A 27,274-nucleotide genomic window follows, 5' to 3' on the forward strand; every position below is an offset into this window, starting at 1 on the left:
GCGCGATGCTCCGTAACGTACGTACGCGCGTGCCTCGAGGATCATTCCGACGTCTGGGTATTTTCGAACGCGCGGAATGGAAAACTACGGGGCAAGTGGCTGGGCAGAGTCTCGAATCGGTTTCCGAACAAAGCAGAAAGGATCCGCCAAGTTTCCACCAACTTCCATTCCGTTTCTGTTTGTTGCAACGCAATCGAAACCAGAGTATACGATCACGTACGATCGACTGAAAAATTAACGTAAATCGAAAGTGGGCTTGGGGCCGTGGACTTGTTCGTTAGCCTCGCTCTTTGTTGAGATGGGGAGAAAGGGTACTTTCGACTTTGCAAAACGAGCTCTTGCAATATTAAATTTACGGTTGTCTGGAAATCGTGGGGCGCGACGTAACTTAAAAGAGACTACGTATTCTTTGATAATATTGTTTATACGTTTAAGATGAAATTTTGCTAAACCTGTAATACATTCCCTGTACAGAGTAATTGTAGTAAAGTCAAGAAGGGAACGATGTCTTAGACTGGAGCAGGCATCTTGCATAAATTTTGTTGGAGAGATATTTCCTTTGAAGATTTTGCTCATTACTCATATTTTGCAGAGCTACATTTTTAAAAAATCTTAAAGAAGATCAGTATAGTGGCTGGATATCATAAAAACGATAAAAAAATAATTTGAGTGAAGTTTTATGTAGTCGCGTATAAATTATGCAGCACTTGCCTGAAACGATTTTTGTTAAAATCAATAACCACTTACCGTGTTTTCTCGCTCTACACGGTATCGAGAAGTAAAACAGTAATGCTTTTCTTCCAGGGAAAAGCATTTTCCAATCAACGGTGTACAGGTTCATTTAAAATCACTTTATTCTACTTGTTCTCGTTACGTTGCAACTTTCTTAATCCCGAACGATCGATACTAAATGCAATGACTGACTTTCGTGCCAGAAAAGAATACCATCGCTATGAACGCCTATATAAAGACGTCAATCTGATTCGTTGATCAACCGTACGCATTGCAATGCAAGCGCCCCATGCATTATTTATAGAGTGCCTGAATAACTGTAGAAAAATGTAAATCCGGCTTCTCGTGGCTTAGAACGTAGCTTTAACTGATTTGGAGCAACAGATAAATGATATTTTTAAAAGGAACGGCAGACCGGGAACGTAAACAATTTTGAAAAAAAGAGACCCAAAGAATGTCGAAGGATGGACACTGGGCAAAAAGGTTCCATTTCGTTGATTTCACGTCGAGAGGAATTTATTCGGAACGACGTCGATCGAGATTATCTTTCGCCTCGTTGTTTTCGTTTCATTTTGTTTCCCTCATATTTTTCAAACCGTAGCAACAAGTTCGACTCGTTTTTTGCGATTTCTGCGTAAGTACGTGGCAAGCGAGCAACGACTTCCATCGAACGCTTTATTCCCGGGGGATGGATAGAGAAGGATTCGTCCGGTTCCCCCGTTCCCGGAAGTAGCGTGCTTTCATCCATTCCCCGGTCACCGACACATCAGCGATCCATTACTATCGATCCCTCTCTCTCTCGAAATAGGGTTAACGACATGTTGCGATTCGACCGCGTTTCTTCTTGGCCACTCGGATTTCTTAGATTCCGAGAACGCAAAAAATTGGTCTCCTTACGGATCCTACGAGAAGATCCTCCATTTCAGAACGCGACACTCGGGGCACACTTCGAAGAAACTACTATTATTATCATCACTAAAAATCTATCGAGTTCTCGTTCGTTTACGAATTTTTTAACTTTCAACAAATTCGAAAAACTTCTACATTTTTTACGTTTCCCGATCTGGGTTCAAGCAAATTTGTCAATCGAGAATAAAAAAATATAATACTTTTTTGAAAAAGTTTGGGTATCTCATTTCCGTATGGTAAAAATGCGCGACGCTTCGACGACCCGCGGAAACATTTTCATTTTTGAATCGTAACTTCGATCGTCAAACTTTTTTCATATCCCGTCTTCGAATTTGCAATAACACGAAATAGAATTTAGCCGTCGACGGGGACGCGTCTCGAGGACCGATTCTGTAAATTCATGCGCGAAAACTGTGCTCCTCCGGCGAGCAGTTTCCGTTCGAAAGAACGTCGGTTCGGCGAGCACAGTCGTCCCTTGGCGTAAAGGCGCAAATTATTTTTCGCCACGCGATGCTCCACTTGACCGTGTTGCGAAATGAGAAAAACGAGGCCGTTTATAATAAACCTACCGGCAACGAAAGCTGACGTTTTGCCTACCACTCATCCTGTTTTTTTCTTTCTCTTGTGATTCCTCGTTTTTTTCCCCCTCGCTTTCTCATTTTCCTCTTAGCGAGTGTTCCTTCGGTTTTCCAAACCGCGCGCCAACTAGTTTAATGGAATTTCGTTGAATACCGCCGCACTGTTCCCCGGCGTATTTCGTATACGTTTCATTGGCGTTTTCTACGCTAAAGCATGGACTTCGGTTTGAATGCAAATTTTATCGTAAGCGTCCCGGAAGAAAAGTTTAAACCTCTTCCGTTCCGATTTATTTTCAAGTGACTGTACACCTATATACAATTCAGTTTCTACTCCGTTTCGTATAAAATCCAAGCACCCGGTAATGGGTCCTTTCAAAACTATTTTTCCTACTACTTCCTTTGCTTTCCACTGAATTGTGATATCGCTGGGCAGTGATTACGCGGTCGAGTGATATTACCGGACGGTTCTCCCAGAGAAAGGGACTTGATTTGCTATAATTGAAGCCCAAGTTTCGATATTAATCCTTTTCTCGATGCTCTTGTATCCTAACTTAAACAGTTACTCCAATCGCTATTCGCTTAGTCGAAGCATGCAGTCGCGTATCGAGGCATCGACGTTACTCCTACGGTTTTCCAACCGCTGGATAAGATCTCTTCTCGCGGAAGAACTGAGCGATACGTCCCTCCCCGTTTCTTTCCTGTCTCTATCTATTTCGTTTGTTTCCTTTTTCCCTCTCGTCTTTCCCTTTTCATTGCACTTGAACGTCCTCCCTCCGGAGAGGGAAGATCGACCTGGCCGCGTTTCTGTTCTCTTCCTCTCCGCCATCCTCGTCTTCCCGTCGTTTCGATGGCACAAAGAGGAGAGAAATAAGTATCAGAAAATAGATAGAGGGAAACTTGCGCGATACCATCGACGGCAGTCGAGAGTCTGTTTATCGTGGAAAGTATCGACATGTTCGGGAGACGCGTTCATGACGATGGAAAAAAGTAAGATGACTATCGGCCAGCGACGCAGAGGCTCGTCGGTGCTCGTCGCTAAACGGAATGTTTAATCGCATCATCGGTGGCTGGGCTAAAATGGGCTCCGTGAGTGAAAAATTGCGAGCCACGCGATACAGTTGCTCGTAGGAATTTTCATCAAACACGATAAAGAGATCGGAATCTTCGAAATGGCTCGGCGCATCGAAACTTCTGAACCCCGACTTTAAAACTTCCGCGTTTCGCGCGATATTGGGGGTCGTATCGTTATCGCGATACGGTTTCCAGTCATTTTTATCGAGCGCTTTACGATTCCGATTTTATGACGAATAACGCCTTTTAATCGAAGGGGGAAGCAAGGATAATTTAACCCTCGCGAAACCGACTCTGGGTCCATTCCGACCCGTAGAAATTATTGTAGAACGAAAAATTGACGTTACAATTTTTACGAGTACGAACAGAAAGAAAATTTCTATACCTCTGACCTCTTTCTACCTTTTTCTCGCGCGCTACGGAATTGTTATGTATGCAGAAGTTCGATGGAAATAACGCGAGTAGAAACGTTGGCTACAAATTGAAAGTTTCATTGTTTCTCTATATCTTCGGTTCTCCGTTTATTACTGACTCGTAGACTCCGCTTTTGTGCCGTCGTATACGAACGGTCACATAAATTATGCACGTAACCGGTGCTTTCTAGCCTCGAACAAACAGACAATAGCTCCAAGTAACAGTTAACGATTCGTAACACTTTTCAGTGTCGTACTACTGTAATCGAAGAAAGTAATTATGACCGATAGAACGATATTTTGGGCAGCTTCCAGTCGGTGGAACGAGATTAATAATATCACGTTCCACCAATCGGAAGCTTCCTTTTGCACGTACGCGGGATCACAATTCAGAGCAAAGAAGATTGCTTCGAAGTGTTTCGAAACGATAATCGAAAGGATCGCTTTTGGTAATCGCTTGCGCGCGATAGATCTCGAACGTTCGAGGGCTAAGAAATTAGGACATGATCGCGAATCGGATCATGCACGGCCGGATCTTCAGTCTGATCAGTCTCTGACCAATCAGGAAAGTGCGAACAACGAACGAGATGGAAAGCCCTGCTAACGAGTGAAACGGCAATGCAGTTGCGAGCAGCCCGGCCCATGTGTGGCTCAGGTACCCTCGTCAAGATCCTTGGTCCCGATCGTAGGACCGTCCTGATTTCAGGATCGTCCTTGATCCCGAGATCTTCGTTTCGCTTAATATCCTGGTTCTTTCTGACCAATGCATCTGACTTCCACGTCATGTGGATTTCTCGTCGATCGTGCGGACGCGATCGAAACACGGAAAACGCGAAGTCCGCGTCTCAGATTTTCCGCGAAACAGGATCACCGCGTTCGTAGTCCTCGGGGATCGTAGCTTCCCGGGGCGTTATCGTCGGAGCCAGATTTGCCGGGGATTTGGCTCGATAAAAGTTTTCGAAGCGAGTCCACGATCCACGAGAAATGGAATCCACGCTGTTTGTACGTAATTAGCGATTACATAAACCCCTTCTTGCTCGTCAGCCACTGCACCTGAGATTTCTACTACGATTCTAATTTCTACACCTTCTTTCTCTTTCTTCTATCCCCGAACTCTATCCTACCCCCCACCCCCTCTGTTCCTGCCAGCCTTTAATTCACCGTTTCAGATCGAGCGCCGCGTCGACGATTGGTCGGTTCGCCGGATATCGAAAACCGCTTTAGATAGTACCGGGTAGCGAGCGCCGAGGGAACCCATCATCGTTAATCACGAAAGTTGTGCATTACTTTCCGTCGAAGGGAAGAAGAGAATCGAGCGAGACGCCACGACGATCTGAAATTCGTGATTCGACGTTATTTATGCCAGACCGTGAAAGTATACCGCGCGACGCAAAAGCCGCGATTAATTTGAAGAAAATGTGAACGCGTTTGAAGCGCGAGCTTTCGAGGCGACGAAGTCGAACGACTGTGGAATTCACTTATCGAGGAAAGAAGGATCACACGGGCCCGAATTGATTTCAAATCGACGCGAATTCGAGGCGTCGGGATGTTGAGACTGAGTATGCAATACAAATGCAATATCTGACGGTGATGATTCTGTGTATAGAAACTTATAAAGTAACATGGTTTCATATTTTATACTTTGGTTATAACTGGAACCAACTATGGGTCTAACGTTAAATCTGTAATTCAATTTCCTCTGTCGAATCGTCCATTAATTCATCGCTAGAAGTGCATCATGTTGGGATCATCGCAGAATTAAATTTCGATTCTGTATCACGGCGCACGGAGCGACGAAGAATTGTACGTTTTTGGGTATCGTCGCTGACACTCGATCATGGCAGCTTAGTCACCACCATTTCACAAATCGTAGATGTTGGTCATTTAGATTAGTCACTTAGTAAAAGTAGACTGACAATGAGTATCATAGACAGTCTACGCCTTTATCAGTAGCTAGCACATCGTCATACCAAGCTACGCCCATCTCCATAAGGAAAATAAATCTAATAAATCCTTTCTACGAAATCATCGAAAGCTAAATAACGCTTACCAATTGATTAATAAAAGAATCACCCATCGAAGTTGAGTCGAAAGGCAAAGAAAGGATCGCCGTTTGCTGGAAGATCGCTCGAAAACGTGGACGATATCCGAATCTGCGAATTCACCAGCAGTAAAAGAGGAAAGTTTTTACGCCAATGGGACGTGTGATCGGACAAAAGGCAAAAACATCGATCGAAGTTTCGCCGGAACATCCGAACGAATTTAATTACTTTCAAGTAATTCCGCAGCTCGACGCCAAGATTCCGGTTCGGAATTGCGCGGACGAAAAAAATGATCGAATAGCGAAATTCCACGGGATCGTAGAAATCCCGTAAACACGGTGAACTTTTGGCACTTCGACCCGTCCAATCGACGAAGATGAGTTCCCTTCGGCGACAGGATTGCATCATATTCGCCGACACACTTTCCGTTGTTCCCGCGGCTTCGTCGTCGTTTCTCCATTTTTTATTCACCCGCGAATTTCGGTCTCCCGGGCGTTCCTGGTTTCGCGTCTCCCTTCGACCCCCCGTTTCATTAATTTAATTGTGCAGCCTCCTTTGAATCCTCTGCACACGCGTGTCGGACACGCTGGCGGCTGGTCACGCTATCGAAACTCGTTTCGGTCGTTACCGGCGTACTTTGATACGATTTCACGCTTGATTAAACGACTTTAATTATGCTATCACCGGTAGCTGCGTTAGCCAGAAAGCCCGGCCAGAGTTTTCAACCGCGAAAATCACTGGCCGCTGTAATATCGGTTGGCCCGATGCTCGTCGCTATTATTCCTTGTTAACCGCGATCACGGGGACGACATTTTGTCGCTTATCGCGTCTCTGCATGCGAACCGAACCGGTCGTCGAGCTCTCGGAAAAAGAGGACGCATCGCATAGTGAATTTCATTTTTACATTAATAAATTTTCTGTTTATACCACCGTATGGATTTGTTTCGTGTGGTAAACGAAATTATTTCTGCGCCCACTAGCGAATTTCTAATGCCCTCTATGAATTGAATTCGAAAAGCGCTAGTCATATTATTACCCGGTTATTAAAGGAATTTTTCGAGAAACGGCACGCGCCTTTACAGAAAAAAGACTCCAGGCATTATTCATGAGGTAGAATCACTGCTTCAGAAATGGAAATCTATGAATAAAACTGTACGGTCCCGACGCCAAATTCAAATTCAGCGGGAAGAAGAGTTTCTGAATTCATTAATGATTTATTTCGTTTTGGGGCAAGAGCGTGAAAAAGATTCCTTGTAGCTTCCGTGTCGACACCATATACCGGGGCGAAGCACTTAGGGCATGCCATCTGAATAATTGAATTACTTTTGGAGAAGGATATGAATGCTTCGAGCAAATCTTCCTTGGTTTCGAGGGGGACTAACTTAAACTGACGTCGATAATAGTTCTATTTGAAGAAGAACGAGTTCAGTGAACTATGATCACGAAGTCGTTCGAGATTAATTAAGTAATCGAATGTCTCAGAATTCATTAGTTTTCCGACGAATGTAGCTCTAAACTCCCATTTTCATTTAAAGTATTTCTGTCTGTCACCAAAAGTAAATTGTTATTTATATGTGCTTCGTGTTGCTTCTCGCATATTATCTAACAGGATCAATATCTCTTAGTTCCTTCAATGATGATATTAAATATTAGCAAATAACATCGACCGAGTAGAAATTATTTTCCACGCCGAACGGAGCAAATCTAAAGGGTCGTAACAAATTTTAAAGTAAATTTCCACCGAGGACAGCAAAAGTCCCGGCGAACAGCGCCTGTTCGAACCGGAACCCATCTTTTCGAAGAAACGCCCGAGTGTCAATTTGTCGGACGTGGAAAGCGACGGAACGTTCTCTGCTAACAGGCTCCCTTTTTGTCCCTGCTCCCTTAGCCTTTTCTGTCTACCTGTTTCTATCTGTCTCTCTAACTTTGTCTGTCTTTTTATCGAACGTCGTCACGAGATCGTGACGCGTCGTTGTCACTCACTGCTTCGCGAGGAAACGGAACGGGCTCGCAACGTGCAAACAGATAGAGAGCGACTCGCCGAGACTGCTCGGGCTGTTTTTGCTTCTTTTCAATCCTTCCACTCAGAAAGTTCGTTTAAAGCGCGCTCTGGCCGAGTGTAGCAACCGAACGTTGCGTGCCCTTTGAAAGAAGCACCGTGTTGTTGAGTGAAGCACGTAGTGAAAGAGAACATCATTTGATCCCTTTAGGAGTTTCTTATAGGGTAGTAATGAGTTGCGATGAGGCGAAAGGAAGAGACTCCTGCTCGAATATCGGCCAGTGAATCGACCCACGTTTACGTCTTATTTTCGGTCGCGGTGAATAATCGATTGAAAGAGGTCGTTTCACCGCGGCGTTTGCGATTTTTTCTCTTTTTTTTCTCTTTTTCATTGAATCATTCATTTACACCGCGATACCGTCAATGGAATCGGGTCGAACGTTTAATTTTGACTTGGAACGGTGACATCGTTTTTTTTTCTTTTCCGTCTTCGGCGCGCGAAATTACCGTAAGTGTTCGCGCGCTCGATCGTTTCGACGTAATTGCAAAACCGCGCGTACGAAACGTACGAAGAAACTCCGTTCAATTGGTCGATATTAACGTAGAATCGACCGAGGTAAAAAAAAAAAAAAAAACTCTTGGAGTTTTTCCTCCCTTCAGGCATAATTTTGTTTGAGCACAAACTCACACTTTCGGCGCACCATAATCGCACGTGCACGCAGTGGCGCGGCGATAGCATAAGACGGGGGGAATATCGAGAAAAGTAAAAGAAAAAAAAAAAAAGATATACAAGAATGTACGATACGAGTGTAATCATACATGGTCGCGGGAATTGCAATTCTAGCAAGAGAATCAAATCTCGATTTGATGCGGAACATCTTTTTCCGATGCTCAAAATGTGAAAGAGGGTACCTGCAGATGCATCGAGCTATGGCTGCGACACTGTAATCAGTTATCAATTTGTCCGTAGAAGTTTTATCCCCTTTTCTTCCGATTCTTTTCTTGTTCCTATGTTTGCTACACGACTATTCATGTACAGGGTGTGCCATGAGACAACCACCTCGATATTTTTGCTATTTTTAATAATAGGACAGAGTTCACGGATACGAATGTTGTATAGCTCTGAGGAGGACGTAAATATGATTGCAATTATTTCTTTGGGCGTAATGGTGCGAAGACTTATAGAACAACTTCGTTTCTTTCAGTGTGTCTTCAAGAGTGTCACGAATATAAAAATTAAAATATTCAAATTAGAGTGTCCAATTTTCAATTTTTTGATGATCCATGACTCTCTAAACCGTTTACTATTCGTTCGTCACAGATGCAACGAAACACGTTATCAGCGTTCTAATTTCCCATTGGTAGAATGTGATGCGCAGTCGACCAATCGGAAGTCGAACAGTACACAGCGCCTTTCGTTGTATTCGTAGGCTAGTACGGAGAAGTTTGGTGCACCAGGTGTTCGCATAGTTCCATTCGATGTAAACAAGTTCTCTTTGCATCGAACGTATCGTAGAAAGAAAGAAACTATAGTATTTGGTAAAGAGAAATTATCTACGAGTAAGTAGAATGCGAACTTGAAAGTCTCAGTCAGTATATTAATTATATTGTTAATGTTACTAAACGTCCTCATTTAAAGAAACGAAACTACCCTCTAAGTTTCCTCTACATTTCCATTCACAAAGAGTCTATTGCATAATATCGACCTCGAAGCTATATAACTTTTAAAAACAATTCCTCCTGTTACTTTAAACAACGAGAATATTCTGGTAGACTGTTATTAGTGGGACACCAAGTATTACGATTTTCATCGACGTCGAAGCTCGAAGTAGTGGCACTGCGTCGCGCGAATTATTAGACGAGCTACGCCGAAAACTACTTTCAGCGACATCAGCTGATCGATGATGCGTTCTACTTTTAAGTATGGTTTAACCGATTTAATTAGAATGAAAAACCCTTAGCTAGACATTATTCACGCATGACCTAGCATCGTGAAGTGTGTATTTGTTCGTCCGTTCGCTTCTTACGGTAAGGATGCCCGTAATAATTAAGGAGCATAAATGCAATTAAATGTCGGGACGAGTCCGTTTTCAGCCAGTTTCAAAATACGCCCGTTATTCTTCGACGAGCAAAGCTATTTTTGCGAGGATACGTCGGTCTCGTTATATCATCCGGTCCACGAACAATAGTGTACTATGGATGAAATCCAACCGATACATTATTTAAGACGAACGTACACGTTGCTTGAAACGAACAATCCTGTCCCGACGGAAATAAATAACAGCCTGCGCACAGTCAACCAGTTTATACACCTATACGAACCCAGAAAGTTAACTATACACAGTAATAAACATTTATTACAGAATATATATTACAAATATGGCACGTAAGAACGACGATAAAAAGTTCGTGTGAGCTGTAGTCTGTTCTGATTCTCCTCTCGAGTCGAAAGCGTAATTAATTTCAACGTAATAAATGCCTCAGATTTCTTAATGGTCGAACATCTGTTTAATAGGAAAACTTTTACTTCTTATTTTACGTGTGTTGACCGCAGTAGCTTTTTCAGAACAGCAAATCCAGTCTCAAGTATCGTGTCACGTTTCTTATAAGTTCCAAAACTTGTAACATCGGTTGCTGCTGTTAACACACGCCGTCCGAAATTTTGTGGCACGAACCTGCAGTTTGTAACACCAAACTCGTTAAAAATCTGACCTTCCAGTGTCTTTAAGGCGCATCGATATCTGTCAAAAGGTTAAAAAAGCTTCGGATCCTAATTAGGAATGTTCTCCATAAGAGTACGACTCCTCGTGTAATTCAAATCGTGAAAAAGTAAATTAAAAAATTTTTTTAATAATAGTCCCAAACCCACGGTAATATGGGCACCGTGTAAATGAAAGGGCCACGGGAGTCGTACGTTCTTTGAGTTATTTTGCTTTCGCGCACCGCCGACCTTTCTTCAGCGAGGTGCTCTAATTTTCCTTGTCGGCGACAAAGTTTTTGGTCGGCAAAAATAGACTAATTACACGCCTTTGGCCGGCCAGCGAGTCGCGCAGACAGCCCGAACGGCCAAACCGGATGTGCCGGGATTAGAGGTAAATGTGGCGGCGGGTGATTAGCGGAACGGAAACGACTTTTCAGGGATTTAAACTTTCCCCGTATCTCTGCTCGGTTGCGCGCGCATCGTATGCGGGCTATCGTTTTTCTTTCGACTCGAAGCACATTAATCCATCGCCGGGGAGTAGGGATGGAACAATATCGAGCGAAGGGCGAAAGGTCTAAATGCAACGGCCCTGTTTTAAAAGTCAAACAGACGGTCCGGGTCGGAGAGTTTAATTAAGTTGATTAACTCGCGCCGCGTCCGCAACTTCTTGGCGATACTCGGCTAAAGAATAATTCGCTGGCTTCGAAACGCCCGCGACTCTGTGTTCGACGTTTCTCTACCGGCCTCTCGTGTTCGAAGGAAATTTTTCTTTACGAAAATTAAACGTTGCTTCGACTGGTTTTAATGATAATGGCCCTCGGTACAGTTAGAGTAATTTTCGTTGCACCGCCGTGGCACGTACTTTTTAAAACTATAACACGCGGCATTAAAGTCGCAGGCAAACACGACGCTCTGCGGCCTGGGAGTTTGTCGCAGGTCAAGTCGTAACCCTCTGTTCACCCTCCAAAACGTTTCCTTACCCCTAGCGACTTCCCCTTAGCGCGCAAACAGATCCCTCGTTAGCGGTTACATGTAGTGGGTGAACAACGTACGGTGAAACCATCGTATTTGCCGGGATTCGGTTTTATAGTATACGTTTAGGGGTATAATAAAGTTTCACTTATAAAATACAGTGGGGAAACTGATAATAAAAATAGCTGGTAATAAAATATGAGGGTCGTGTAGCGTGATCAGCAATTGATACTATTATTAATATTAGGAAGATTCTAGAGGCCAAAATAAGACGAAAATCAAGGATACTAATTTGTTGATTGAGGCTTCGTTAAAAAATTATAGAAACATTTCCGGCCACACAGTATATTTTCGGTAAAGAATTTTTTTTTCGAAAGTACGTAGGATTTCGAAGGTATGTCTATTCACCAAAAATGATTGTAATTGACCCTCGCAACCAAAAATAATTTTTTCAGAATGATTTGAAACTTTTTAATTTTTTCGACAAATTTGTCCACCTATTCGAATTTTTTCCTCGAAAGTGTGTAGGAATTCGAGGGTATGTCTATTCACCAAAAATGACTATAATTGACCCTCCTAGCTAAAAATAATTTTTTTAGAATGATTTGAAAATTTTTTTTTTCGCCGAAAAATTTCAGGGAAACATGTCAGCGTATGGTCAGACATTTCGGTGAGGAATTTTTTTCTTGAAAGTGCGTAGGATTTCGGTGGTATGTCTATTGACCAAAAATGATTATAATTAGCCCTTACATCTAAAAATAATTTTTTTAGAACGATTTGAAAATTTTGTTTTTCCTCGAAAAATTTAGGCACCTACCCCCCGTCGATTTTTCTTAATAAATTTGTTTGACGCTGTACAGATATGTTGTCTAATACTTTTTTCTGGGTATCTATGAGCTCTACTTCCCTACTAAATTTCAATGAGATACGTTCACTATTGTAGGAGTTATGGCTGTTTGAAAATTGGACCATTCTTTTGGGTTTTTCACAGGGCTGAACACCCTGTATATCTTACTTTCTTGGCAGTTCCAATCATTCTATTAATCATTCGAATTTCAATCTGATAATAATTTAGGAATACTGAGACACTATATTCGGGGAAATCTCTTTCGAAAGTTCCTCGGATTCGCGTGCGATTGATTAGGACTCGGCTAATGCGTCTGACCATTATTCATTGGTTCCACTCGTGTTGGTGTACGTAAACATTGATGGCAGGATGATATCTCTTTTCCGTTGGACTTACAACATTCCACATAGTTAGAGCCAGTTAAAACACGTAACACCACATCGTCGTCAATATTTACAAACAGTAGCGCAAGTAGAAATAACGAGTGACGATCAGACACGCTGGTCGAGTTGTATTTAATCGCATGTCTACCCCACTAATCTTCTCGTTAAAGAAGTCTCGTGCACAGAAACTTTATTCTACATTTTGCATCTACTTTTGTACCAACTTTTACAAATGAAATTACATACAAAGATTTGAAAACTCTGGAAAGATACAAAATAATATTTGCGAATATTTCAACTTCTATGAACAAAATTCGAACATTTTTGTGCAATGATAGAGCACAACAGGGATTCTACTGATTCAATAATTCAATCTTGGTAGTATATTCTTATTATAGATCGCGTTACGTACATTGTTGTCCTTCAAGAAACCGACAAGTTTCATTACGTTTTCGATCGAGTTCGCGCGACGTTTAACAAGAGAATCTTAAATTCCGTCCCGTTGCTCGAAAAGAACGTCACACGTGACAATCGAGCCCGTGCTCGGGGAAAGTTTCCGTACGATTCAACAATACTTCTTCCCCCCCGCGTGCTCGTTAGAAACAAAACCAACGACGGGGAATCCCCGGCAGCGACAGTCGCGACAGGGCGGGACAAAGACAAAAACATAAAGTGAAACTCGCGGGCTAAGACGAAAGACAGTTTCAGTCGACAAAGACGCCTCCGGAGATGCTTCCTCTTTCCCATTGTCTCCCCCTTACGAAGTTTGTCAATATATCGACGGCCAGCTGTTACCGGTCCGACCATTACCGTCGCTGCTACTTACGTTGCATTTATATTTCGAGCGATCGATCGCTGGGAACGCGAGCGAGAAAGTGCAAAATACTTTGATCCCCGTCTCTCGAGGGGGAGGGGAGGGGGGGGGGGGGTTGGAATGCTTCGAGCGCGGAGTCGGTAGGGGACTTTTTTTTTTTTCTTTACTTTAAAGAGACGTCCCAGTGCCAGGGTGGAGGACCTCGATGCACTCGGAGGCGGTGGGACGACGACGTCGTTGGCGGAGTAGGAGGGGGAGGAAGAGGGGTTGGCTCGGTGAAACCCTTGCCAAACAGGGACTGGGAAGGTCTCAAAGAAAAGAACTACTCGCGATGCCGAGACGCTCTCCTGCCAGGGCTTGACCCTTTTTTTAATTGCATCCAGACCAAAGTTAGAAACAGCGAACGGTGCCTTCCTCGAGTGAAGACGAGAAAGAATAAGCTAAAGACACCCGGGGAGGGACGACCGACCGACCGTTGTCGTTCGCTGGACGGAATTATACGTTTGGAGGGGACCGCGGATTTGTACGTGTCTCCGGGTGGCCCGAGGGCGCTGGAAAGGGTTGGAACGCAAAATATGTGGGTCAGGGTCGCCGCTCGAGACCATCGAGTTCATTTCCTTTTCTCTCTCTTCTTTTTTTTTCTTTTTTTTTTTTGCTTACTTCAAATCCGAGTTTAATGGGCTCGTGGCGGCGTATTACGCTTCTGATATTATTACGAGAGATTTTTGTCGAGAACGGGGGGATTAGGACTCCCCAGACACGGGGGGCCTCCCTTCGGTTCGAGAAGGGCTTCGCCGGCGTTGGTCCTTAATGATCGTTAACAGTTCGTTTGCTTAATCGCGTTCGAGGGTAAGCTGCTGTAATTATTTTCTTGGATAATTGAAACGCATTAACTGTTGAGCGTTAACAAGATTTTCTTTCCGGTACTCGAGCGTATTAGCGTTTCTTTAAATTTGGAAGGATGATTATTCGATGGCAGTTTTAATCGCGTTGATCGAGCGCATCGAATGGATCGGATAAACGTACACGCTTGTAGAGTTTTGTGAACTTATTCGAAACCGTATTATTTAAATTTTTCTTATTACTTGTTTATCTTATGAAATCAGAAAGTAAAAGTCTAACGAAGCACTGTATTCAATTAATATTCATAAAGTTATATTTTTAGATACACTCGTTTAAAATTCATCGACAAGGAAAAAGTATTTTTTCTTGTTAAATTTAGCGTCGTATAAATTCTATGTACAATCCTACACAGAAGGATCGATCTTGCGTGCTACAAAGTCATCAACACGTTGTGTGTTATTTTTATTTTAGGCTACGATTATAATATTTGAATAAATCTACGAAGTTGACTCAATATGAATCGAACACTTTCGAAAATATATTATTCAGTATCCAAGTTTCGTATGAAAATAACGTTTAAATATATTTGCGATGGAAAAATTAAATCGTTTACTTAATCGTGTACGAAGGTAAGCTACTGTAATTATTCTGCTAGATAATTGAGATGCATTAATTTTTTGAGTATGGTCACGGCTTTCTTGTTGATAGTAGAATTATATTAGCGAATGTTTTTTAAGATTTTTACAAATATTGCTTGAGAATAAATTTTTATTTTGGCAGCAATTTGTGCGAATAAAACGAAGTTATCAAATTAAGATTTTTTCAGTACCTTTATAGTTTTACAATTAACATTGTTACATGCAACTGATTTTATACACAAGTGATACACATATGACATTTACATAAATATTACAAACATATACAAATTTATTTGATACGATTACGCTCTCATTTTAAAGTTTAATCTCGTAACATATACCTGACTTTTTCATATTTTTCTTGAATCATGCCTCCCTGTAGCATCGATCGAGAAATTTGCAATTTTGTGATTATCGCGACCCGGGACCCGGGACTTTCTGGATAATAATTTTCTCGAACGTGTGAGTAATAATTCTTCGAATGACACACGAGACGGAATGTCGACAATAAAAGTAACACTCGCGTGACTTAGATGCATTTGAATGCACGATATACATGCACGATACGTTTCTACGAAAGAAATTAAATTTACTGAGTAAAGTATTAATAAATACGCGCTTCCGATGACAAAAATGTGGACAGAGATACCAGAAAACAGATCGAAACGAATATCTGATCAACGAAAAAGTCTGAAGCCCGACGAAAGAATCAGAACACTTTACAGTATCACACGAACAAATCAAAGTTGTTCCTATTGACTTGAATGAAAAATTCTTGCGTGCTATATCGCTATAACGTCCTACAAACTAATTCATTATTAATTACACCTCTGCTTTTCAGAATCCTATCTATTCTTATCTCATTCGTCATTTTATCGCAACATTTTTCCAAACGTTCCTTTATTAAGCTTCTTGGTTCATAGCAATCGATAGGAAGAGTACGCGATCGATGATCCGCCGTCAGATTGTCTAGAAAACCAGCCTGAATAAATTTTGCATAGGATTTTTTTCTAAACGCTCGAATTCTATGTCAACGAAAACAATAAACAAAGTGGGTCAGTCACGGAAATAATCCGAATCTGTATCCTTAATCGTGGCGTTAAAACTTTCACGACATCTGATTGCGCTATTTTATAATGCAACAAATAGGCGGGACAAAAGATTGGAATATTTATTTCCCATTTATTTTTAACGGTACTTCTAGTTCTTTTCTCGGCGCGAGCGTGGTTTATTTAACATTTATCGCGACGAATTGGGGCTTGAACCTAATCACGTCTTAAGGTGGCGATACTCGGTCCTGATTGCTGAAGCAACCAGCAATAAGTCTGCATCAACGTACTCCCCACACGAGCTACGCATATTTCGTTTTCACCGATATCGAGTTCTACGCATAATTTTTGTCGATAGCGTGAATGATTAATGGGCACGACCGCGTACACTATCGACCATAAGTTTCAAAACAACCTCCATTGTTACAAGAGCGTAGAATATTGAGAAAAAACTTCGTACTTGTACTTCAAACGAGTATGATTTATGAAACGTGCTTCACGCCGCCATTAAATTCTTCAAAGGTGCCATCGACCTGGCGTCGAAAGTAGAATTTTATGTGAACTTTGGAATTTGAAAATATAATTAAAATATTTACTCGAAAGGTGTACTGTCGGTTGTATACGTTAAAGTCGGTTATTACCATAATGCGGAAAAATTGTTAAAATGATATATAGGCTGGTAATTGTGCAGATAAAAACAGAGCAGAGACATAGTTTGCTGACTAAGCTTCGCTGAAGAACCAGCGAACCTAGAACGAAACTTTTATACCGTAAATTGGTGTATCTTTCTGGATGGCTGGATGCAGATGAATAAATAATGAACGATAACTGTTTATTATTTTAGCAGAGTTTGTTCGACCAACTTAACGGTTATTATTTTCATACCAAGTTTCAAAATGAAGTTAAAATAAGCATTAAATTAATTATGAAAAATATTAATTGTTGAAATTTAAGAGAAACGAGAATAATTATCTTGAAACAAATAAATTATTCTATTCGAATTAAACAATTTGTGGTCAACTTGCAAAGCTATTAAATGTCCCATTACGAATACGTCATTCGCAAATGCTGTAAAATTTCCTCGATAAACTTTACAGGGATTGTTTTCATTGGATTTCCAATGAAGCACATTATGGAATAGAGAGGTAATGAAATTTCGGTTTCAACATTACAATGCAATTATGTACTTTCCGCGTAATTCGTTACAGTGTTCAGTGAAATGGACAAAGTTTGACGAATTTTATTATCGATTCTACATAATTATTCAATCAATGCATTATATATAAAAAGATTTAACCAAATGTAGTCAGAAATAATAATGAGTAATTCTTGAAATTAAACATAAGACGTTTGATCGACGCTGATAAATTTGTTTCTTATTATATCCGCAAGCTCCGCTATCTAATCATATAATCGAAAAGCCAGATCTTCTATCAAACTTTGATCGCTATCTCGTATTAATTTTTGAAAAGGAACGTATCCATGCTTAAAAGTTGCGCTAAACGAGAAAACGTATAAAATTAGAAAAGTTGAACTCTGACCAACTCCGATGGCCCACTTTTACGTAAAGAAAGAGACCGAGAAAGAATGGGTCAATTTACCAGAAATGCAAATTATTTAAGGGGCGGTTTTAATATCATAGAGTACAATTCTTACATGAACAAGTCTACGAGCCTGAAAAGAGTGTTCACGTTCGAAACCTACGTCGAACGAAAACAAAGCATAAATCCAGATGGCAAAATTTTCCACGAAACAAAGACAGAAAATAATTGCTCAGAAATTTTAAACGATAGAGGAGCGTTGGCGAACTTATGATCGGTACGCGTACGTAGTTTCCATTTAGGGCTTAAGTTGCTAGTTTTGCTTCCGCCCCCGCGCGAATATCGAGTTAGAAGTAGCTGCTCGAAGTTCCGGCGGGCCAAGTTGCCCCCTCGAAACGGCAAGACGTACGCTCGCGAGACAGGATATCGATGCACCGTACGCGAAAGCGATTCGCCATAGACGTAGCGAACGCGAATCGCGTGCGTTACCCATTTCTTAAGCTCCGTGAGGGTTTTCGACACACGTCGACGGGGGTTGCGTAATAAATCGTTGTTAAGCTCTCGCGCAGATCCACCCCACTTGGCGTTACGAGGAAATCTCTAAAGGACGACGGGAGCTACGGTTCGTTCGGCCACGATATTAATAAACCGCCGAAGCGAGCGGGACCGCAGGTCAATTTACGCGGCTTAGAAACGCGGCCTGCGCAGCGTCACATAATTATGGCTCAGGATAAATTAGACATCGGTGGCGCGCGGTAATCGTGGACGAACTTTTCGGGATGCCAAGGGTCTCGGGACTTATCGCGCGCGCTAATTAAACTGCTAATCGCTGCAAAGTGGCCACCGGTTACTCGAATTTATTGCGCGCGATTTGGAAATTCTCTCGTTCGGGGACACGCGGTCCGAGCGTTCGTTACTTTGAAGATAGCCAAAATTTCCGAACGAAGAGAGATCTTGGACCGCGAAGCGCAATCAAGGGATGATTAATGGATCCGCGACACGCTTTGTCCCGTCACAACCTCCAAGCAACGTGTACGATGTTTGAATCGCGGTCGCGTAATGCATAAAGAACGCGCGACACGAGTTCCCTTTTAAGACGGAGCGTATTGCTTGATTCGCGTCCCATCGGAGGCGCGAAGAAAACTCCGACGACTGCCCGTAAGCTCGTTAGAGTGTCTAGCTCCGAGAGGCGACGGTTTTTCTAATTTTCGCTCGAGCGTCCGCGGGAACGCGAAAGAGAACGATTCGACGAGAAACGAAAGAAAATTGCGAACGTAATCGACGCAGATTAGAGACAGTAGAGATCGTCGAGAAGACGCGATTAACAATATCCCCACCCATGTCTATCTTTCCGAAAGACCCCGAGAACACGGAGGCGGCCGATCTGCAGAGGAAGCTGGAAATGCTGAACAACATGATGGACCAGGAAGCACGAGCCGAACAGGCACGACGACAGATATTGTACAATATAGGCCACTGTAAGTACTCGCCAAGTTACAGTCTAAGTGGCTGCTGTTTTATTCGAATACTCTCTAACACGAGAGGAATGTCCCCGATCAATTGCTACTCTTGACTCGATTACTCCGTGCGCCGTAGCTTGCGCTAATTTCAGTTTCCTTTTTGGCCGCGGCGCATTGCGTATTCTCAGGGTGTACCAGTAATCGTGCCGCCACCCAAACGGGGCTGGTTTCTTACTTGAAGAAATATATCATGGAATTTTTGTTATCCTTCGTTTGGAATCAATATTAGGAACTACGTAATGTATTTGTATCTTCGAACTACGGTCGAGCTAATTTTTAAGACGTTCTTAGACGTGGAAAATTAACGAGGCTGTCAAAGTATCGGAACTGATTTGATCTGATTTCCGACAGATCCATTTGGGACGAATTAAAATTCAAACTGACGTCGAGCACCTTCATTTATTAATCTTGCGATAATATTGATCCGTCGTACCGTTGGAAAGTTTGATCATAGATATTTATATTAAACCGTTTGCTCTTTATAAAGTTAAATTTTCTTCGATGATAGGAGCAGTATCTTGGATGAAATTTTTATTTTGTTTTCGTACAAAGAATCGCCTCATCGTTTCACGATTACTGGTACGCCCCGTGTGGACGCAATTTGGCAATAACTGCGTCGTTCGTGGAAGTATGAGTTTCATTTGAATTGGCCGCTGAGAAGTACACACTGCTTGCGTTAATATTATTCTCTGTTGTGGCACTTTATTATTTCAGTTTGTGGTATTATTTATTTAGCTTTGGTACCGTACGCGGGAAACATCCGACTACAACATTAATAAATTTACGTTGGAGAATCGCAAAGCTCTGTTCTGATCAATTTCAACGTTATTTTCATTCCGTGACTCGTTACTGTGACTACATTGTCTGACCTATATTCACGACCTGCACAGAAAAATCTAATAAAACGTGTTGTATTCACTGCGTCACGATTAAAAATTTATATATTTGAAACGTGGAGATAATTTTTTTCTCTTAAATTTATTATGCAGCACTTTTTATGTTTTCACGTCTAATTGTGCACAGAAGTCGTTGATACGTTTTTCTGTTAATTTTGTGTGCGACTGTGACCACGATTCGGAATAAATGTACCAGGCCGAGCCAATGAAGATCGAACAGTTTGGAAAATGCATTATTCGGTGACTAAATTTCGTCCAAAAAACGGGATTAAAACCAACTCGTTAATGTATATACTTTCGATCTGATTCGATCTCGAACAACCTGACCAAGTAATCCATTTTTTAAATAGTTCAACTATTCTCGAATCGCTCTGTATTCGTCTAACTACAACGAATACGTTTACGGTTGTTTTATTTACGGCAGTAAATTTTATTCACGATTTTCAGAATGAGTTTGCTCGAACGCTATTTTGGCGAGGCTAGAAGAAGGTTCCACCCTAGCTTTTCGCATAAAAATCGATTCAGCGCCATGCTAGTTTTTTATCTGCGATCAGCGACCATAAGAATGCTTTATGCAATTGTAATTGCATTATCCACGGAGCCTGCGCGTGGATAACATCATCTAACAAGCATAGTATGAAACGTCGCTCCTATTGTGGTTATCGACCATCGAAAATCGTCGGTAACTTACCCCTAAGAGTTCTCACCCCTATTTTAAAGTTCTCTCGCCATCAATGATCACCACATCTTTGGCATGATGACAGTTTCATATATCTTTCCTTGTTTATGTAAACAACAAAAAAAAAAAACAGTTTATCAGGCCGCCTATTCTCGCTCTTCCCCTTTATGGAATTCCATTGTACACCTTCCACCACCCCCCCACCCCTTCTGACAAGTTGAAAATACTAAAACTCTCCTGCTGACACGTCAAATACCTGGATGTTAATCAACGAATCGCATGGATATTAATTATTTCTATTTACCCTGCCCCCCCCCCTTGCTGTTGCACAATTTCCATTTTTCGGATTCGTCCAATATCGACCAATTTCACTTCGGGAAGTTTTCGAAACGGATTATCGAGAACAATGGATCTCGAATTACCACTCAAGAAACGGCGAGAAATAAATAACGACGCCCGTCGCTCGTAATTACATTTCCTTTCCGTCGTTTACGCGTCGTTTACTATTTCGGCGACGAGACGCCGTGGAAATAAATAAAACTCATCGTGGTTCGTTCCAACGATCGTTTCCCTTTCGAGAAGCGTCGTTCGCAGATGGATACGTTTAGTTTTGGGCAAACGTGTCGCTTGATTGTCACGCGTGTGTTTAATTTTCACCGTTGCGTTTCGGTGGACCCCGCAAGGAAAGGCGATTTCGTTCGCGCGAATTAGCGGGAATGTTTCTTCGCGTCGTGACGCGACCGTCGAAAGACGTCGTTACGACGATCGTACCGGGAGGTCCGGTCACGTAGTAACTTGAAATTTTAATTGCCTTTCAGCGGGTTACTCGGAGGATTCAGACTACACGTCGGACCTGAATTATCCAGTAGGCGGACAAGGTGCGAACAGCTCGGCTTCGCAGTTTCGTACCGCTGCCAACCAATTGGCTACCCCTCAAAGATCCCTCGAGACATCGAGAGAAAATAGCTACGAGAGGGATGATCATCAGGTATTGATTGATCGATACTTCGCAATTTCTATCTGATAGCTATTAACTTTAAATCCAAGATTGCCGAGTCGATTTCATTTTAAAAATTAGACTTCTCAGTAATATCGGTGCACACGTTTATATTTTTATATTATGTTAAGCATTTTAACGTGGGAGTAATTGCTAAAATTCAGAGTGAATATCCATAATTAAATTTCCCGATTATAGAACATTGAAATATAAATTTTGTCTTTATTCGTTTTATCGTGTACGTAATATTAAACAGGGATACTTTACGTATCCCAGTTGTGATTGTTAAGAAAGCATATTTTGTGTAAATCGCTTCTGAAAGGGGTTAATGCACCCCAGAATGGACTACGTCTGGCAACTCTACTTGGAAGTCGTCTATTAACGTCGGGTCGCTGGCTTTCGTCCTCAAACCGAAGTTTTACTTTATGTATTAGGTTGTAGCAAACCTCTTAAATTCAAGTGTATGTGTCTTATATCCATGGTATATTGCGAAAATTGCCAAGTATATCTTTAGTTACTGCATATAATTGTGTAATCGGTAGATTTAGAAATTACAAGAGCAAGAGGTACATATGTGTAAATCTAGTACGAAATATTTACATCGTAAATTCGTTCACATACGCGGACGAGCCAGATTGTATAAATAAACAGTCGTCGCGATAAAATCCTAATCACGAATGTATAATATACGAGGTCATGAATGCAAAAGTGGGCCAACCATAAATTTTCCATACACGAATTTATAACGTGAAATCAACGCGTATGATTTATTTATAATACTTTCGTATTTCCGCGGCAGGCATATCTATAAATTTTTAACGAAAACGTTGCGATCGATTAATTCGAAAAGTTGCGTCGCACGATCCATCGTGGTTATTATTATTATTCAAAGTTAAGTCTCGCGAGGTTGGTCCACTTTGGTTCTCGTGGATCTCTTATAAGACAAAGGTTTTCTTGGAAAACCTCGTTTCATCAAATGGAATTATGAATGGTTAATTCATGAAAGTTCCCGATGCAGAAGAAATTAACGAGAGAATCGTTTGTGTCGCTAGATTCCGGCTACAGTTGGAGGCAGACTAGCTCCGAGTAATTACGGAAGTTACGGTGGATCGGGCCATAGTCCACGTTACGACGAACCGTATCCCGAAGAAGGTCCACCGCAAAGGTATTCTCAGTCTCAGCACGCTTCAGAATCTTCCGAGCCACTCTTCTACAATAGTAGACCAAGACACTATAAGGAATACAGGTATTTCACATTTACGAGCCTTAAAGCACAATGTACACACAGAAATCGATCTAGAGTCCACACGTTACAAGAAGCAAACAGTTCTCCCTTACAGCAATACTTGTATCTTTAACATCGAATGACAGTACTCGTAAAGAAAACAGATAGTAACTCTTCTACCCCTCTTCTCCTTCTTCTTCTTCTTCTTCTTCTCTATGACTTTGTCTGCTTTGCAAAACTAATGATTACGTTGTATTTATATATGATCTCTTATAGTCGATTAGTGAGAAACGAAGATCAACAGGGTCGTGCACTTTGTCGAGAGACATTCTGATATTTTGATTTCTCTGCTGGTGTCTCGTTCATAAATTCAATTCGAGATCTGTTGTACGGCCCTGGTCCGTCAATCGGGACGAACTTGAAAAAAATCGTTTATTGTTTTTTGCCTGATACAGACGACGGAAGCACACGTGGGATTACGAGGACAGGTACGAAATATGTACCCCAGCAAATTTCGTGAGAAATTCAATGATTTTCATCGCATTTATCGAATGTTAGATCACACGATTCATCTAGCAACATTTTTGTTTTGCGTTAGCGTACCACACCGTTAGTTTGATCATGTGTCTTGGCGCACCGGCAACGACGTAGCTTTTTTACATGCAATTACATCGCGCACAAGCCAGGCACGTGTGTACGTTCGATCACAGAATAGAGCAACGATCTTATAGTTTAGCTCGTCGCGATCACTCGACGAAATCCTTCACGCGGATGGTTCGTTTCGCGTTCATAGTCACGAGGGACCGTACACGCGACGAAACTAAATAGAGAACGTCGATGGAAATTACGATAATATTATAGATCGCGTTAAATGGGCCAAAGAGAATGCACTGAACATCCACAGGTAGTTGCATGGTGCAGTCAGTGTCGCTGCAGTTATCAGCGAAGTCGATGGAAGTGTCTTTTTGCCAAGCCATACTTCCAGCGAGCATCGTCATTTATCTCGGGTCATTTCGTCTACGCTTCTATCGCTGCTCTCTAATTAACGCGACTTTGTCTCATCGTAGTTTCGTCATTTCAGCCAAGACGGCTGGTACAGCGAGGGTTACGACTATCACGGCACAAGAGTCGACGAAACAAGGATCTACAGCGATACGGAGTACTACCCGAGCACCACGACGAGCACTTCTAGACGCAGAGGTAATAACTCGAGCACGCAGCTCGTGTTTCGCTCTTTAATTAATCTCCATTTTCATCGCATCGAACGACGCTGTCACTCTGTTGCCCGGGATTCGTATTCCTTCAAAGTCATAAATAATTTGTTCGTTTCCATTCGTAAACAGGTCCCCATAGACGGCCGTCTCTAGAAAGGCAGATGACTTTGTACGACGATCACTCTTATTACGCTGATGGATACAACAGCGACGGAAGAGTCGGGAAGATGAGTGCCACGTATCCGGAATGTCAGACGGACATTAGATACAATGAATACTACGATAGCATCACGGGATACACTTATCAGGACGAAAGGTAAATGTTCCGAATATCGACGGTCTTTCATTTGGTTCTCGTGCTATTATTAACGCGATATATTGGTTTTTCCATCCGATGTTTGTATCTGATATCGTTCGCGTCGCTAGGTACGGTCAAGACGACGAGGACAGACAGTGGGACAGCGGAGGGAAGTGGTATTTAGGAACAAGTATCTACTACGAGAACAAACGGAATAGAAAAACGCTTCCACAGAGGCCTGCATCTAGCATCGGTATTCATCGACCCGATTATAGACCAACGGTTACCAGACAACGCAGTTACGAATCCGACGAACTCAATTACAGGTATTATCATAACTCTTTCCGTTCGATTCCCACTCGTTCTTACATTTACAAAATCCGGGTCGTTTAATAATGCGTTGAATCGCGGTTTACAGTGGCCATAGTACCCGTCGTCGAAAACCGCTTCAACCCCAACAACGACCGACGTCTCGACAAGAAGGGACGGGAAAGAAACTACCTCCGACACCAACAAAACCCAGCAACGTTATTATCAGCCGTAAGCTTGCCTCCTTACCTGCCACGCCGAGCAGGCAACTGCCAAAGACTAGAACGCCCTCCGAGGACGGCTATTACAAGTCTGACTACAACGAGGACTATAATTACGCTTATCGTAGCCAAGACAATTTACCTCAGGATACCTACATTGACAGCATATACAGCGACCAGAGCGGCTACGATCAGATCCACGCGCCTGGGAAAACTCAGTACGTCGAGGATAGTCAATACGGGTCCAGTTATACGCCCCAGGTCGCCGACCAGTACGGTCGTTCGTATCAAGAGCCGCAGACGCAGGATCCGTACGATCAGACGTATTTACAGAACTCGTACAAAGACGAGTACCAAACGCCTTACGTTCAACAGAACGCTCAAGTTTATCAGGACACGTATCAGGACATGACATATCCGAACGCAAGTCAGCCGAACGATCAATACGCTAGCGAAACCGTCGATCAATATAGAAAAACGGGTACCGACGACAATTACCAGGTGATGGGTTACGAGCAGAACAACGTGCACGAGGAGAGGAAGAAGACGCACTCGTACAAAAAGGACGCGTACCAAGAGCAATACGGCGATTACGACGTGTCCGTGCCGTCGAGCGTATACGACCAAAACAACGTGACAAATACTTATAATCAGTACCCACCCGAGCAATACGATTCGCAGTACAATATAAATACGTCGACCGGCTATCAGAAAGCTTATCCGGACAAGTACAATCAAGACGCGTACAATCAGGACACGTACAAAGAGACCGCGTACAACGAAGACCCGTACAGCGTGCAGGACACCTATAGCCAACAGGACAGCTACAGTCAACAGGATACTTACAGCCAACAGGATACTTACAACCAACAGGACACTTACAGCCAACAGGACGCTTACAACCAGCAGGATGTTTACAACCAACAAGACACCTACGCTAAACAGGATACGTACAACCAACACGATACGTATAATCAACAAGACGCATACAGCAAACAGGATACGTACAATCAGCAAGACACTTACAATCAACAAGACACGTACAGTAAACAGGATACGTACAATCAGCAAGATGCTTACATCCAACAAGACACTTACAACCAGCAAGACACGTACAATCAACAAGATACTTACAACCAGCAAGATACCTACAGTCAACAAGATACCTACAACCAACAAGACGCCTACAGCAAACAGGATACCTACAATCAAGTGCCCGTTACTTCTCAAAGCAACTACGAGGACACGTACAGCAACGAGAAAGACTACGTCGATTATCAGCCGCCCTACAGTAAGGAAGAGACGATCAGCGCGCCGTACAAAAACGATTATCAGGATCAATACCAGGACTACCAGGATCAGTACGAGGATTCCTATCACGACTCTTATCAAGGATCGTTCGAGGAGCGTTACAAGGAGAGTCCAGTGGCCAGCACGGAAAGGAGACAGAGCGAGGTGCCAGAGTTGTCGGTGACCACACCGAGAGGTCAGACGAGAACCAACGGGTACCAATCCAGCGAGTCGGATTACTTCTATCCTACCCAAGAGAGCCAAGAAGTGTCCGCGGTTGGGCTGACCAGACGGAAGAAGCTGGAGAAGCGCGAACCGAGTCCGCTCGTTCAACAGAACACCGATTCCTTGGAGTCCAGGGACGACGAGTTGAAGGAGTCCATCGACACTACGGTGAGCTCGATTCGTAGCATCCAGCAGAAGGTGGGCGAGTATCCGATAGCCGGCGACTCCATTCCTACTGTTCCCACCCTGATCGAATCTCCGTCGACCACGGTGCAACCGATTACGACGATGGTGAACCACGTAACGTCGAATCACGTGACGTCGAACATGACGGTGACGGGCACGGCGAACGGGAAACGATTGGTCAGGACCGAGTCCTATCACGAGGACACCATCGAGGACGAGGAGTACCCGGAGATCATTCCCAAGGAGCCGCAGAGAAAGGACTCGCACCAGAGTCAGCTCAGTCAGCATTCCCAGCACAGCCAGCACTCACAGAAACCGAAACTGACCAGAGGGGACTCGTACGCGTCCGATCACTTCCCCGAAGAGTCCTACAGCAGAAAGGGTTCGTACACCCAACCGACCAGGAAGGATTCGTTCTCCTCGACCACTCAAGAGACATTCAAGCCACCCCTGACCAGGTCGGACTCGTATCAGAAGAGAGGCAGCTATGGGCAGAACTTCAGTGCCCCGCAACCGATCTCCAGAGCTGAAAGTTATCAGCGCGGATACTTCAAAGACCAAGAGTCTATAGAGGAGCCGGACGTTGCTCTGAGCAACGCGGTCAACGACGATTACAAGATGAGGGACGAGTCTCTCGAAAGGTAATCGCGCGTTGTTTTAGAAATTAATGGTGAATCAAGTC

General features: G+C 42.8%; 1 protein-coding gene across 1 annotated transcript in view; it reads left to right on the plus strand.

Moving 5' to 3' along the window:
• The window catches only part of LOC143343644 (uncharacterized), a 114,996-nt gene that overhangs the window by 71,184 nt on the left and 16,538 nt on the right, over positions 1 to 27,274 (plus strand). The window contains exons 6-13 of the mRNA XM_076768745.1: positions 18,891 to 19,010; positions 21,446 to 21,615; positions 22,677 to 22,870; positions 23,305 to 23,337; positions 23,931 to 24,049; positions 24,193 to 24,379; positions 24,490 to 24,687; positions 24,780 to 27,233. Coding sequence (XP_076624860.1) covers positions 18,891 to 19,010; positions 21,446 to 21,615; positions 22,677 to 22,870; positions 23,305 to 23,337; positions 23,931 to 24,049; positions 24,193 to 24,379; positions 24,490 to 24,687; positions 24,780 to 27,233 — 3,475 coding nt within the window. The remainder of the gene's footprint in view (positions 1 to 18,890; positions 19,011 to 21,445; positions 21,616 to 22,676; positions 22,871 to 23,304; positions 23,338 to 23,930; positions 24,050 to 24,192; positions 24,380 to 24,489; positions 24,688 to 24,779; positions 27,234 to 27,274) is intronic.

Source organism: Colletes latitarsis, chromosome 1 (genome assembly GCF_051014445.1).
Source record: "Colletes latitarsis isolate SP2378_abdomen chromosome 1, iyColLati1, whole genome shotgun sequence".
Lineage (NCBI taxonomy): Eukaryota > Metazoa > Arthropoda > Insecta > Hymenoptera > Colletidae > Colletes > Colletes latitarsis.